The sequence below is a fragment of the Cimex lectularius genome, unplaced genomic scaffold, assembly GCF_000648675.2.
Source record: "Cimex lectularius strain Harlan isolate CLEC.00 unplaced genomic scaffold, Clec_2.1 scaffold91, whole genome shotgun sequence".
Taxonomy (NCBI): Eukaryota; Metazoa; Arthropoda; class Insecta; order Hemiptera; family Cimicidae; genus Cimex; species Cimex lectularius.
Window position 1 is genome coordinate 1,405,594 of NW_019394227.1, and position 16,634 is coordinate 1,422,227.

General features: G+C 35.2%; 1 protein-coding gene across 2 annotated transcripts in view; it reads right to left on the minus strand.

Moving 5' to 3' along the window:
• Nucleotides 1-3,718: 3,718 nt before the first annotated feature.
• Nucleotides 3,719-16,634, minus strand: part of LOC106673997 (acid sphingomyelinase-like phosphodiesterase 3b) — a 151,312-nt gene continuing 138,396 nt past the window's right edge. For both annotated transcript variants that reach the window (XM_024230347.1, XM_024230348.1), the window contains exon 9: nt 3,719-4,557. In XM_024230347.1, the coding sequence (XP_024086115.1) occupies nt 4,320-4,557 (238 nt within the window). In that variant the 3' untranslated portion in view covers nt 3,719-4,319. The remainder of the gene's footprint in view (nt 4,558-16,634) is intronic.

A 16,634-nucleotide genomic window follows, 5' to 3' on the forward strand; every position in this document is an offset into this window, starting at 1 on the left:
TGTATGTTTCATGTGAAACTTATTTTTATAAATAACCCTTTCAATATATAAATCTAGTTTTATATTAAAAACTTGTGTGATAATATTAACAGTCTATAAAAATACAAATATTTAAAAGGAATAACTTGTTGCTTGTATTTTCTTTTTGCTTCAAGTTAAATTTCTACAAAAGATGCTATCATATCATAATTATGTTAACTTTAAACTTCATTTATAATTTAATAAGAATTTTTGGTTGTGCCAATGTATGAATGTTTCAAACCATCAAAATAACTCGTAATAAAAATAATTGTTTAATTATATTTATGATAGCTTTATTGTCATCTACTAGAATCACAATTTACATCACGATGATTGATTTAAATGAGTTTTACTGTCTTTCACTGAAGACATCCATTTGTATTATTTGTCAAAATGCTCATTATAATTATAATAATTGATACGGGTAATGTTTTATTTTGAAGAAACCACTTTTAAATATTGCAATGTAAACAATTTTTGGTTGAAATAAAATGAAAAAAGCATTATTATTAAAGAGTATTTTTTTATAAATTCATTTATGTGTATCCTCTCTGGTATAATACTTGTACAATGCCAACAAATTATAGTAAAACCACACACATTCACACATATAGACAAACACAACCAATAAAAACATTTAAACTGATAATCCAAACCAAACAAACAAAAATACACACAAAATAAAAAAATCAACCCAACCACAAATACTCACAAAAAAAGTACACCCAAAATCAACAAATAACAAGTAGCAGAGCAGGTGGAAAGAGTGACAAATGATCATGACGTTCTTTAGTATAGAGGTTATTAAAGTGAGTTGATTGATAATATGTACTTGTTGATATGGTCTGTCATAAAATACAAATTTAAGTTGCCACGCTGCAGAGCTTGTTAATATCGCCTGACCTAAAATACGAATTTAAGTTGCCATGCTGCAGAGCTTGTTGATATGGTTTGACATAAAATACGAATTTAAGTTGCCACGCTGCAGAGCTTGTTAATATGGCCTGACATAAAATAAGAATTCACGTTGCCACGCTGCAGAGCTTGTTAATATGGCCTTTACATAAAATACGACCTTGAGTGCCATGCTGCAGAGCTTGTTGATATGGTTTGACATAAAATACGAATTTAAGTTGCCATGCTGCAGAGCTTGTTAATATGGCCTTACATAAAATACGACCTTGAGTTGCCATGCTGCAGAGCTTGTTGATATGATTTGATATAAAATACGAATTTAAGTTGCCAAGCTGCAGAGCTTGTTAATACGGCCTGACATAAAATAAGAATTCACGTTGCCATGCTGCAGAGCTTGTTAATATGGCCTTTACATAAAATACGACCTTGAGTTGCCATGCTGCAGAGCTTGTTGATATGGTTTGACATAAAATACGAATTTAAGTTGCCATGCTGCAGAGCTTGTTAATATGGCCTTTACATAAAATACGACCTTGAGTTGCCATGCTGCAGAGCTTGTTGATATGGTTTGACATAAAATACGAATTTAAGTTGCCAAGCTGCAGAGCTTGTTAATACGGCCTGACATAAAATAAGAATTTAAGTTGCCACGCTGCAAAGCTTGTTATGGTCTGACATAAAATACACCTTGAGTTGCCATGCCTGCCATGATGCCGAGCTTTTTTAGCTGTTAACCAATTTTTTGGCATGGGTAAATTTTTAAAATAAAAACTTGGATCATCCTAATTTAAGTTCAGTTTCAATATATGTTATTCCTTGTTGTTATTTACAGGAGAAAAACAAAACAAACTGGCTTTGTTCTTCTGTGCTTAGCTCCAAAAAGGAAAATGTGGTCATTAATTGGGATGTACCATGAGATGTCATGATTCACTCTTGTTTTTTGATAGTTTAAAAATATTTAGCTGAACATATATTATACAAAATCATGTGCCTCTCAAGTTAAGGTCATTAGAGTGATTTTTGAACTATAGATGTTATTTTAAAATTTCAACCCTGATTAGTTGTGAAAGGAGATAAAATACAAAACCAGTGTGATGAATAAATTGATTGAATGAACAATTTATCATTTGGTCTTGTCATCAATCAGTCATTTGTAATCTCATATGTCATCATTCATGGTTAATACTGGGTTAAAATAATAATATAAATATTTTTTTTTTTATAAAATACACTTTATTTCAGTCTACAGGAAATATTAAATACTTTATTTTTTTGTGCTTTAAACCAAATACATTCAATTGTTTTATAACATTCAACGTTAAAATATTATTTTTACACTTATTAAACATTTATATATTTTTCATAAACATTTATATTCCATAGAATAAATAATAAAAATTTAACTTACGACTATTTATTTAATGAAAACATGGTAAAAATTTGTTTTACTTATCTTTTTTTTTGTTTTAAATTATAAATTTAAGGGAAACGTTTCATGCTGCCCCAAGACAGTAATTAATATACAGTTTTTTCTTAAATTTACTTTTAGGTTTAGGTTTTTTATTTTTTAACAGTATTTATAATCAAGAATGCTCCATACCCACTTGCACATAAACAAATTTCATACCTCAATGCCTCAGAGTATAGATAGTCACATATTCAGTTTTAAATTTTTGTATTGGGAAGAAAAAGAGAGAAAAAAATGGACGAAAGTGTGCTGAGGAAAAAAGTTTGCCACAAGTTTGGAAAAATTAATTTAAAAAAAAGATGGTTGTTCAGTGACTGGCAAAACATGGACGGTGTCTTTATGCTTCAGTTTTTTTAAATGTAAAATTTCGTCAAGGGGTTAAAATTGTACTTCTATATTGAAGAGAATACATAGAACTACCACAAGTGGTGTATAAACTGCAATTAGCTTTGTAATAACTTTAATTTGATAAATTGATATGTTTATTCTAATTTTTACTTGCTTTTAAAAAAATACTTATCATTTTCTGTATTGAAGAACTATGATTATAAAATAATTTTAATTTGTTACTTGTAATGAGAAAAAAGCCCAATTCGCCAATGAACATTTACAGGGAAGCGTTTTATACTTTAGGATAGGTTTTAATAAATCAGTTGGTAATGCTGGATTTTACGAATAGGTTTGATATATTAAAAATAAATTAAAATAGCTGAAATTTATTTAAAAAATAAATAAAATAAATAAAAGTCATCTTTGGCAAGATGTCGATTTTCTTTATAGAGTTAGCGTGTGAGTAAACCATCAAAAGGTACGGGTTAAAAAAACCTTTCCAAACATAAATTATTTATACCAGGGGTAATCTTGTTATTTATAATTGATTAGTTTCTTCCCGTTTCGGGAGTTGTTCCAAAGGGATAGGTCCGTTTGAAAAGTTTCCGCCGGGTTGGCATCATCCCCTTGAGGGGTGCGCGGTATTTTCTTTTAAGGTCAGTGTTTTTTGATGTTTCAAACTAATCCAGCTTTTTAAAGGAATAGGAATAATGAATGTTAATCTATTTAGAATATGCAATAATTGTAACCACATAACTAGGCAATTTTACGAAAAAATCAAGAAAATTATTATAAAGTGTAAGGAATGTTGAGGTTATCAGCTCATAGATAATGTTTATTTGTATTTTTTGTTTTTAACTGAGGTTTCAAATTAAAATAGAAACATGTAGGCAGGTAGGAAAATTAAAAATGCTACTTATAAACTTGGAACTTTTTTATATTACCATTGGGTTAATCTAGTTATAAATAAAATAAAATAGCGTATTTGTAAGAAAATAAATTTTACTTTTGTTTTGCCTTAAGCCACATTTTTTAAAACTTTCGTAAATGATTATCAAGTCAAAGGAAAAATGGCAAAGTTGCTTAATTGTTAACTGAAGATAAATCCTTTCAATCCACCAAACTTGTAGGGACATAGTTGAAATTGTAGATTTCTTTTGCAGTACATATTATTATGTCTAGGTATTTTTTTATATAAATTTTTTAGGGCGTGTAAACTGAACGTTGCAGTTGTTTTGAAGTATGGGCAAACTTCCAGTCCTCAACTATGATCCTGAGCGTTTAATTTTAATTTTAAACAACTTTTATGTATATTTTTTACGTAGTGCAACTTTTAAAAAATCACGTCGCACAAGTTATATATTGTGTGACAATTATAAAAGAAAAGAACCGTTTTTAAATTGGAAAAAACCAGATGGCTGACTGTATGCGATTAAAACCAAGGGTATCGTGTTATCATCAATTGGACCACATTTCTCTTTTTCTCAATTTTTATCTTTTCGATCGACGTCCCGTGTCTGGACTTGATGCAAATCACCCTTGAAAAACGAAGAAATTTTTCGCCGGACCTAAATCGGCGTACGAATCACCTCAGAACGGAAAGCATGTACCCGATGGCGAGAAGGCAGGTCGCGAAGGTCCGTCCCACCCCTGAAGTGCTCTCTGTCGGTTCCATTTTCGATGCCGCCAGCGCACTGGCCCTGGTACTCAGGCAGTTCTGGTATTGGTTGTATTCGAGCTGAGTGATGGCGCAAAAGTGCGCGTTAGTCCAAGCTGTGTTCGTCGGCAGCTTGTAACTCCTCACTGAATTCGCCATCCAATACCTGCAAAAGGACGACATTAGACATAGACTCCTACAACAATATTTGTCACATTTCACATAAAATAAGCACACATGCAATAGATAATCCGAAGATAATCAGTTCGATTGGATATGCTCGGGTGCAAGTTCTACAGTATGCAGTGTCCAGCACCAAAGCGCAATACGAACCGATACAATATTTGAAGTACTTGAGTGTATTAAAGAAATGTATTCATAATAAATATATTGATTATATTCCTTTTGATATTTTCCTGTCTTCACCTATATTCTGTATCATCGGTCGGAATTATGCTTCGACATTTTTTTTTTTTTTTGACTGGGGCTTCCGACAACTAGGTCATTTCAGCCCCCAACTAAGTTTATATTCTATTTACACTTTCAAACACTACATTCATACAAATAAATACATTCATACACATAATACACATAAGTACATCCATACAGTACACTCATTCCGTTTGGTCGGTGGAGTACTTGATATTCTTCCACCGACCCTATACTCAAACTAATCTAGACTGGGGTCGATGGGGTACTTTAATAGATATTCCGCCATCGACCTCGAACACACACACTTACGCTCTCATCGTTAAGGGGTGATGATGACGTTAGATTTCACCATCAATCCTCGCCATTCACGCTAATAAATACATGCACTCAGACAAAACATATAGACACACAACACATAAGACATACTATATACAATAAAAAACCCCAATTTCCCCTAAAAAGCGGAACAGGGGACTCTGAAACTCGCTACCGTGCTCGAGAACTCTTCTTAAGTCCGGCGGCATGCCTACACGCTCTCTGTATGGAGCCAAGGCATGACACGCCTCCATTATGTTGGACACATCGAGCAACCTTTCTCTGCATAAGGGGCACCTGCGCGGGCTTTGGCTCAAAAGCAGGTGCCCATGTGTCAACCGCGTATGGCCAATCCTCAGTCGGGTGAGGACGATCCCTCGTCTCCTGCTCAGATTCTCTGAGGGCCATCTACCGGTCGTGCTCTTGACTCGCAAGAGCCTCTCCGACGACCCCGCCCACTGACGCTGCCATCTTTCTTTTATCATATTTTTAATTGCGTGTTTAGCGTCAGGGGGCCTGATCGCGATGGTCCGATCCGGAGGGTGGGACGTACCGGCTTTCGCCGCCTCGTCCGCTCGTTCGTTACTCTCCAGGCCGACGTGTCCGGGAATCCAGACAACAACCACCGTTTTTCCGAGAGGCTCCACAGAGAACCTGTCGCGTATAGCCCAGACAGCGCTCAGAGAGTCTGTACATACGAGGAAGGCTGAGCCCTCCCCGGTCCGCACCACCTCGAGAGCGTGCCAAATCGCATACAGCTCTGCTGTGTATAGGTTGGAATGAGGGGGCAGCGACCAGGAGGTGGACACTCCCTCGCTATACACAGCACATGCCACACCATCGCCGGTCTTGGACCCGTCTGTAAAAATCAGACGAAAACCGGCGTATCTATTTCTAAGTTCAAGGAACTTAGCCTTGTAGAGGTATGGCGGCGTACACGATTTATTCAAGTTCGCCAGATCGTCGCGGACGAGCACGGCCGGAATGGTCCAGGGGGATGTCGGCCGGTGGCCCAACCGAAGAACTGTTCCCAGCGCCAATCCGGCCCTCCCTAGGGACTCACCGAAGCGAATCCCGAGGGGTCGCGTCCGCGAGCGAAGCCTGTCGTAAACTACTCTGTACAGGCAGTGGAGGATCTTCATAGCCAGGGGGTGCTCCGGCTTGGCCAAGAACCCGGCCGCGTAACCGAGGGTGAGTCGCTCTCTCCGAAGTTCGACATTATTCTGTTAATAATTATCGTCTTTATTGCAAAGGCGGGGGAACTGATTAACGAGCACAATTCAAACTGAAGTTGGTTGTCAAGGAATAGAACTTGTGAACGTAAATCCGCTTGTAAACTAACTTCCTGCCTTGTTACAATGTTATAAACTCAAAGTAGTAAAGAACCCCGGGAAAAAGTGCAACAAAAGTAAGATTTATTCAGCGCCCTGTAAATGGATTAACGGAGTGATTTTTCCTTGATACTTCATTTTAACATTTCAATAGGACAAATAAATATTATGGTGAAACCAATAGCGGTCCATTTTTAAGTATGTATTTAAATAACTAGGCTGGTTATTCAATATCTTCTATGCTGATGAATCTGTACAGGCGAGAAACCACTTTTTCCTTTCAGTATTGAATGTTTATTCCGGATAAATTGAGCTAAGGACGATAATAAATAATCCAAAGGTGCGAGATCGGAAAAAGCTAATTAAGAACATTCAATTAATTAAGGTTTTTAGTTGAGATAAAAAAGTCAGTGTCACGAGCGGGATTCGAAACCACGACCTTCGGCTTGATACGTCGCTACTCTACCACCTGAGCTATCACAGGATCAAAGTCACGATCATAGGCGGTTTTAGTTAACTCAAATGAAGTCCAGAAAATCCCCAGGATTGGATTTGTGCTTCGGCATTCAATATTGGAAAGGAAGTTAGTTATTAAGGATGATAATGGAGGAAAGGAAAATATAAAAATAAGGTTTTATAGCTTATTTGTTTTATGATGTTCGCGTACCTGACTGCGGCTGACTTTGCATGTATGTGTTCTGTACTTAATGCTGTAGGTATTGCTGTTAGTGCAAATCATTTTTAGAAAGCTGCGTTGTATTTGTGTTTTTTCCGTGTTTAGTATTTATTTTGTCGAAATCAAGTTGTTTTTCAAAGTGGTGTGTGGCCAATGCTGTGCGATTTATTTTTGGTGTTTTACAATCATAGATTTTTCCCCCGTTTTTCTAGATATTGCGTTGTAATTCTAATGTATGTTGTTCTTAAAATTAATTTTATGAATTACATCAATTACACATATATGTCCATTCGTCCACATGTTGTCACACAAATTAAGTATATTTCTCGCCTCAAACCACATTAAAATAGTCTTCAAAAATCACAAAACAGTATACACTCTTATATTACGACCCAACAACAGCCTACAAATTCGATGTAATTAATAATTTAATTAATTAAGGTTTTTTGTTGAGATAAAAAATTCAGTGTCACGAGCGGGATTCGAACTTACGATCTTCGGCTTGATACCCCGCTACTCAAATCACGATAGCTCAAGTGGTAGAGTAGCGGCGTATTAAGCCGAAGGTCGTGGGTTTGAATCCCGCTTATGATACTGACTTTTTATCTCAACTAAAAACCTTAATTAATTAAATGGTATTAGTTGGTCAAGCGGACCATGAAAACTAGTGAACTATTTAAGAACGTTAATTGGAGAGGTGGTCTAACGTGATATACTTTGAAGTGTTATATTCCAGAGTCTTTGGCAGTTTACCGACAACTAGATAAAGAGAGCTCAGAACATAAAGAAAGAGGGAATCGAAAATGTCATTAGTAGTTGAGATGGTCAGACATAAAGTATGATTGTAAGATGCCTCGTTGCATAGCTTAGGGTATATCATGAAACCCTGACATGTGCAGTTTATGATGCAGAGCTTGCTGAGATGGTTTGTCTTGAAACATGACCTTGATACGTGCAACTCATGATGGTGTGCGAGGTGAGATCATTTAGCATCAATTACGACCTTGAGATGCTATGTTGCAAAGCTTGTGAAGATGGTCTGATATAAAATATAACTTCACTAGTTTCGAGGTCCGCTTGACCAATTAATATCTTAGAATTAATTAAGGTTTTCAGTTGAGATAAAAAATTTAATGGTACGAGCGGGATTCGAACTCACGATCTTCGGCTTGCTTGATTCGCCGCTGCTCTACCACTTGAGCAATGAAATAGATTACACGACATTTAAAAAATGGCAAAAAGGAGGGAAAATTCAAAAGGTGGGGTTGAGATGGGAAGTTAGTGTTCGAGTGGATCGAGGTCACGACAGCTCAAGTGGTAGAGCAGCGGCGTATCTAGCCGAAGATCGTGGGTTCGAATCCCGCTCGTGCCATTGACTTTTTTATCTCAACTAAAAACCTTAATTAATTGTAAGATAAAATATAACCTTGAAAAGGTTGTCTGGCATAAATACAACCTTGAGATGTCATGCTATGAGCGTTTTGGCTGTTGATCGACATTCGTGGTGCAGAGATTGTTGAGATAGTCTGGAATGAAATACGCCTTAAGATGCTAGGCAGGAGAATTGGTTGAGGTCGTCTGATATAAAGTATAACTTTGAAATATTGTATTACTATCCAGAGCTTGTTGAAACGGTGTGTCATGAAATATGAACTTGTCATCTTCAGTTCATCACGCAGGGTTTGTTGATATGGTCTTACCCAAATACCATCTTGAGATGCCATGCTGTTGGACATAATGAGGTGGTCCGATATAAAATTGGATTTTGAGATGTCATCCTGCAGAGATTCTTGAGATAAACTGTCATGAAACACAACCATGGCATATGCACTGATGATGCAGACCTTGTTGAGATGGTTTGGCTTAAAATAGAACTTGAGTTGCTGGGCTACAGAAATTGTTGAGGTGGTCTCATATAAAATATAGTTTTGAAATGCATTAATCCAGAGCTTGTTTAAACGTCTAGCAATATTGGCGAAGGGGTATGTGGATAATATCCGGTTGAGAGAATAAGTTGGTGTCTGGGGAGATCGAGGTCGCCATAGCTCAAGTCGTTCCGAAGGTCGTGGGTTGGAGTCCCGCTCGTGACACAGATTTTTCTTTCAACCGTCTTTGCATAATAATTTTGATATTAAATGGCCTCTAATAAAACACATCCTTGGGATCTGCAGTTCATCTCGCAGGATTTGTTTTATGGCCTGACACCCAATTCGATCTTGAGATGACATGCTGTGGGACTTATTGATACGAAAGCATTGAAAAGTCATAAAATACTTCCTGACGTATGCAGCTCGTGATGTGGAGCTTGTTAAGGTAATTTGATTTCAAATACGATCTTCAGATGCCATGGTGCAAAGGTTGTTAAAGTGGTCTGATAATATTATATACCTCGAGATCTTTTAGCAGCTGACCAACATTTTAGTTGTGTACATTTTAAAGAAAAGCTTGGATTATTCTAACTTCACGTTTTAATAATAATTTGGTATATTAAGAGGCAGAGGTGTTGAAATATATTATATTGAAATGTATCTAATTTTTATCAAAAGTCTATATTTGATAGAGCAATAAACACTGCACTTTTTTTTTATTTGTTACATATATTTTAACCCGGCTGCTGATAGTATCACAGGTAGGGAACTAATAGTTTACAATCTAATTCATCCATAAGTTTCCTGGCACTTTGAAAATCAAAGTCAAAGCTACTTTAAAGATTATGCAGAGATCGTCAACCGCCCGACTTCATTTTCTCGGCTACCATGATTATTGATCGTGGGGCAGTTTATAAAACTTGAAAAATTCTGTTTAATTTTGTATTTGTTAAAAAATTGATATTATTTTTCAATAATACATTCTATTGTCAATTTAATTATAGTCATGTTAAAAACAATGTACAAATTAAATTCGTAAATATTTCCATTTTTGTTTTGTACGATTTTCTGGGAAAAAAGTACAAATTAAATTCGTAAATATTTCTTTTTTTGTTTTGTACGATTTTCTGGACGTATTACTCTAAGAGATGTTTCCATTGATTGTACACACAAATACGCCAAATGTGATAATCAAAGGCTGGCCTTGTTGACCAGTAAACAATAAACATAGACAAGTATTTTAGGATTTTAACGCCCTTGAAGGAAGGAAATGTTTTCAATTTTATTCTCGAACTAACATTTGGTCGGAAAAACACAGTTAATGTAACAAAAAGGGGTGAAAAAATTGAAAAATAAAATTACTAATTTGATGTTATTTTCATACCATTGTGTTGAATGTGTTTATGTTCTGACCTTTTCGAGGGTGGGAGGGAGAAAGGGAGAGCTTGAAAGAAAGAGTGAGAGTGAGAGTGAGTGAGTGAGTGAGAGTAAGAGAGAGTGAGAGTGAGAGTGAGAGTGAGTGAGAGAGAGAGAGAGNAGAGAGAGAGAGAGAGAGAGAGAGAGAGAGAGAGAGAGAGAGAGAGAAGAATTGATGGTCGATTTTCCATTTTACATGGTGGACTTTCGTGTATCTGGTTGCAGTATAAATCTTGTTTTAATATTTCTAGAAAAAACTTTATTATCGATCTTCTTTAGGATGAAATAAGCCATAGTTTAATTGCTATTCAATTCAAATTACCAACTTGACATAATAACAAATTACTGGATAAGTTTAAAAATTAACAGTTTTTTGAAAATTAAACTAATAAAACTATATCCGATATATTTTTTATCTTGACCCACTCTATTCCACAGATGGAGACAACCAAAAACACACGTTTCATAAAAAGTCTTTATTTTTAAAAAAATATCGATTTCGGGGTGCTACCCGCTCCCTCTCTTCAGCTGTTTTGAATGCCCAGTTTCATGAAACACAGTGTTTTATCAATCTTAGAAAATAAAGAAGAAACTGAAGGAATTAATTAAGTGGGAACACAAACTACCAAGAAGAAGGTTCATTTTAAACAAGATATTGACGTCAATCACAGTAAATTTAATAAAACATCCAATTTGATTTAAAGTTAATGAAACACACAGATGACAGATCGATATCGTTTTTATTATTTTTATTAGCTTCTATACAAAATGGGAAAGGAGAATAGGAAAGTCTTGAGATTTTTCGGACACTTCAACACCAGAAATGCCAAATAAAAGATTCTCATCATTTAAAAAAAATTAAATGTTAAAAAACCTGGGCAATATGTCATAAATTAAAATTTTTACATACCTGTCAAAATAATTTAAAATTATTTTAATATAAATTTTCAGATCATGACTCGACGTTCGCTCCTGAAGCAATTGCGATACAGTTTTGCCGAACCTGACTGTGTTGCAGGTTTAGTATGTCCGAGCGCCGTTTTCGTAATTTGCCCTTAATTAATAAAATGGTTTTGTCCAAACTAAACATCTCTGGTCCGTCTATTCTCGCTTTTTAGAAAAAAATACTGTCCTTCTTACTACTTCTTTCTTTTTACTATAAGAAATCCTTTACATTCAACTACAAACATTAAAATCACAATTTCATAGAAAGATCCTCAGAATTGTAACTCCTTCATTTAAGCGTCATTATATTCTATTTTACAGTCCATTTATGAAAAATAAGAAATTTCAAATATTTTTTCTGGTCATTTCATCATTACATCTCCACCTCTGTTGAAGAACTTGAACCAAGCAGATCGTCAATAGAGATTGTCTTGAATCCTCTTTTTGTTCTTAATGCTATTCTACGTTGTACTTCTAAGTTTGCGAATATTGTGTTTGCTATCCAATCCAGAAATCCATACTGGTACAGCATAAGACAATATAGGCAAAATTGCTCTTTAATAAATTGTTTATAGAGCTCCATCACCCAACCCCCAGTACACCTTGGCAGATTTTGCCAACATATGTACAATTTGGATTGCTTTTTCATATATTTTGCTTATATGAAGATTCCATTTCCACCTCCTTTCAAACGGAATCCCAAGACGCGCATTTTCTTAACAGGAAAATTTTCCCACCATTATGTACTTTTCTGTAGGTTTTATATTCCTTTTTTTGGTGATCATTAGTACTTCGGATTTTTCTGGAGTAAAGTTGACTTTATTTTCCATCGACCATTTCTCCAATCAGTAAAGTACTTCGTTGCCTAGATTATTTAGTTCAAATTCTGTTTCTAAGTGTGTGGGAGAGTTAGAAGGTGTTAGTGTGTGTTTTTTTTCCATGGTCACAGTACACCCTGTGTAAAGGGGATGTGAATAATAGCCGGTTGAGAGAATAAGTTGGTGTCTGGGGAGATCGAGGTCACCATAGCTCAAGTCGTTCCGAAGGTCGTGGGTTGGAGTCCAACTCGTGACACAGATTTTTCTTTCAACCGTCTTTGCATAAAATTTTTGATATTAAATGCCCTCTCATAAAACACATCCTTGGGATCTGCAGTTCATCTCGCAGGATTTGTTTTATGGCCTGACACCCAATTCGATCTTGAGATGACATGCTGTGGGACTTATTGATACGAAAGCATTGAAAAGTCATAAAATACTTCCTGACGTATGCAGCTCGTGATGTGGAGCTTGTTAAGGTAATTTGATTTCAAATACGATCTTCAGATGCCATGGTGCAAAGGTTGTTAAAGTGGTCTGATAATATTATATACCTAATGCTATTCTACGTTGTACTTCTAAGTTTGCGAATATTCTGTTTGCTATCCAATCCAGAAATCCATCCTGTGACCAGGGAGTTTATTCTACCTGCTACCATAGTGATTACAGGTATTTAACAATCAATACATTGCATCATATAGATTTTTGATAATTACCGATCTTAATATCTTTAAATTTATTGCACTTAGTTATCACTTCATAGTTTGTTAGTTGAGTTTATAAATTTGAACAATTCCACGCTATAGTTTTGCAGTAAGCTGTTTTCATGTTGTGACCATCCATCCTCTCTCAACACTATAGCTTTAATGAGGCATGTCCAGTCGAACATCCAGCAACTGAATAGAATGTGTTCCCATGTTTGTGTACCCCAATTACATGGGCAGGTCGCATCATCAATTATGCCAAATCGGGTGAGATACGAACGGTGCTTTCCATGACCTGACAACGATGGTTTTGTATGGCAGATGCTCAGTTTCAGACGGAATTCTAGGGTCGGGAAGTATTTCCTTGTTTCACATCCATTTGTGGTTTGTCTCCATTCCTGCCCCCATATTTGTAGTGATTCCTTTTCCATGTTCTTCTTAATATAAGAATAATCGCGCTGAATACAACTTGCAGTTCCGCGTCGCTTGCTGCCTCCTTTGCTAGTTGGTCCGCTCGTTCGTTTCCCTGCTGTCCTGCATCAGTCTTTATCCATCTTAAATGTATGCAATGTCCTTTTGTTGCCGTCATATTATCCAGCGCTGTTCTTATTTCTTCAGCAAGACTGTAGTTTTCGATGGTTGCTAAGATATCTAAAGACATCTTACCTACAGTTCTTAGGGCTATCCTTACGTCATTTTCACTCACATTCTGTTGTACCTAGCTGATTGCTTCTCTGTTGTTCAGTAAATCTGCTTGATTATTTGAGCTCTGTGTGTGTGTGTGTGTGTGTGTGTATGATGGAGAGAGAGAGAGAGAGAGAGAGAGAGCGAGAGAGAGAGAGAGAGAGAGAGACAGACAGACAGACAGACAGACAGACAGACATNAGAGAGAGAGAGAGAGAGAGAGAGAGAGAGAGAGAGAGAGAGAGAGAGAGAGAGAGAGAGAGAGGAAATGAGTAGATAGATAGATGCAAGGTAGATAGACAAGATGAAAGACACACACGCACACATATATTTATTGAAGAGGAAGGAGTGAAGAAATATAAAGACCGTCTAATTTTTCCAAATAACTCTGTAAGCATGTTTCAATAGTTGATCAAAATTAACCAAGTTTGGCTGAATTGGGAGGCTTTTAATCAATTTACTTACCTTGCACTGTTTGATTTTAAGCTCTTGTAAGCTTTTCGAACTTTTCTTAAGGAAAACACTTTGATTCGCCCTATAGAGCGAAGAAATGCGGAATCGCCTCTAAAGAATGTAGTAAGGAGGCTCGGAACAAAGTGGGTCGTGCATAATTGGTAAATTTTTTATAGCCGTTTGAAGTTGTTTTTGATGAATTACCCTTCTAAAAATTTAAGTAAAGCCCGCCGTTGGTATCTTCAGCAAGGAGCTAATTGAGAGGCCTTGTTTATTCACTACCCGCGGAAGGTCAATGCCGTCGGATTATTAATCTCCTGCGAAAGTCAATATTCCTTTCTTATTTATTAATGACAGTGTTTATATAGAAGATTCAATTATAACAAGAAAAAATTCGTCCTCGGGTAATTAATTAGCGTTTCCAAGAATTTGGATTTTGAGATTTTCCTATAGCTTCAAAATATTTCATCGCTGAGATATTAGTCCTTTTTCATTAGACGCGATGAACGGTTGTCTTGCTCCTTAAAGATTGTATCAGTCTGGTGGGACGAGAGCGGAGGAATCTGAAGCTAAACGACTTCCCTTTACTTTTAATTGCCATTCGATGCTTAATTACTCCCCTAAACGAGGAAAGCTTTTATAAATTATCACCAGAATATTAGCTCACCATTTGGAAACTCTCGCAATAAAACTAGCCTCTTTTGATTTATTTATTTTTATATTCCTCTGTTACGTGAATTATTGTTAGCAACGTAATTTCGATCATTACGCTTTAATTATATACACTTTGGATATTTCTGGATATTTAATTTTTTTAATAAAATAGAAATGAATAAAATTTAACACACATAACAATTTTTTTTCATAACAAGTCACACATATAAAAAATTTCATTACGACACAAAAACATCTTCAATTTAAGTTTGCAAAATTAAAAGTAATGTAGACCATCATTACAAATGTGATAAATGTTTTGTCTTTCCAACGAAAGAGCAACAAACTTTGGCGTCCACAGATTTTCTGCCAAACTGAGATGCCATATATAACGACTTTTTCATTTAGATATAATTTTTCCGAAATAATTATTCAATAATTTATTCATAATTCAATAATTCATTTGGCATCATTCTAAAAGGTTCCTTTTTTAAAGGATTTTTTGTTCTCAGTATTTTACAACTTTGATTAGTTATTTTACAATTTTGATTTTTTTGCAGCCAACTGAATTTGTACGTTTTTGTATCAACCCGTCCGTAAAAGTACTTTTAAATAAATAATTGAGGTTAATGTGAACTGTAACGTTTCACACATTAAATATTCATGTCAGTTAACGATCTTTCCTTTGAATTATATACGTAAAAATATACCTAAAAGCCAATTCTATCACATAAATTTTGTAGTTTATTGTTTTGTAAATCTTTTTAATTGGTAAATCACTGGACAATTTATGTAACAAATTGAAGGATATAGTCGGCAATTAGTCTAAATTACTGTCAATATTTTAACTTTAACGGATTGTAAAGTTCGGCGGTTAAGCGAAAAAAGATTTAACTTTAAATTAAGAATTTAATAAATGAAGAGGTTTTTTGGATGATTTGGGTAATAAAAATTCTTCATACCCATTAACTTATTTCTTAAAAAAACGAACCAATGGAAATATAAATATCATTAGTAAATTTTAAATATTTAGTAATTTAATCCAAAAGGAAAAGGATAAGGGTTTTGAATTAAAGGCGCTCCGGGGTTTAGTGGAAAAACTGTGTATCATGGATTTTCATATTCATTATGATCCTACCCTTTGTCCCTTCATGTAATACTTCCTGTATTTCAAAACTATTTTGAATTTGCAATTTTTAAACGTTTTAATAAACATAAATTCACTAACTGTTGTTTTTGAGACGTTAAACAACATTGGCCTTTTTATTTATTTTTAATGATCAAAGTGAACTTTAAATTTAAATTCACTGATTTCGTGGTCCGCTTGACCAATTAATACAATTACAATTAATTAAGGTTTTTAGTTGAGAGAAAAAGTCAATGGCACAAGCGGGATTGAAAAATGGCAAAAAGGAGGGAAAATTCAAAAGGTGCGGTTGAGATGGGAAGTTAGTGTCCGAGTGGATCGAGGTCACGATAGCTCAAGTGGTAGAGCAGCGGCGTATCTAGCCGAAGATCGTGGGTTCGAATCCCGCTCGTGCCATTGACTTTTTTATCTCAACTAAAAATCTTAATTAATTTAAATATAAAAATTAGTTTATAAAAGGTTAGTGTTTTCCATAAAAAAATTTAAAAATTTGCTATATTTAATTTTTATGTTTGACTTTAGTATTGTCTAGGGATGAGCATCGATAAAAAAAACATCGATGGTCACCATCGACTAAACATCGGAACCTCACCCCGACTCTACAACCTTTGACTCTATGTAGACCTAGTGGTCTACACATCGATAGTTTTCTGAGTACTCATTACTCAAACCTCAAATTATTTTCATAGCATACATTATTTTTATGCGCCACTTTAGAAACATTAGCAAATTTTTCAAAATTCGCCATTTCTAAACCTTTATTAGGAACTTGATTAATAAATTATTTTATTTTTTAATAA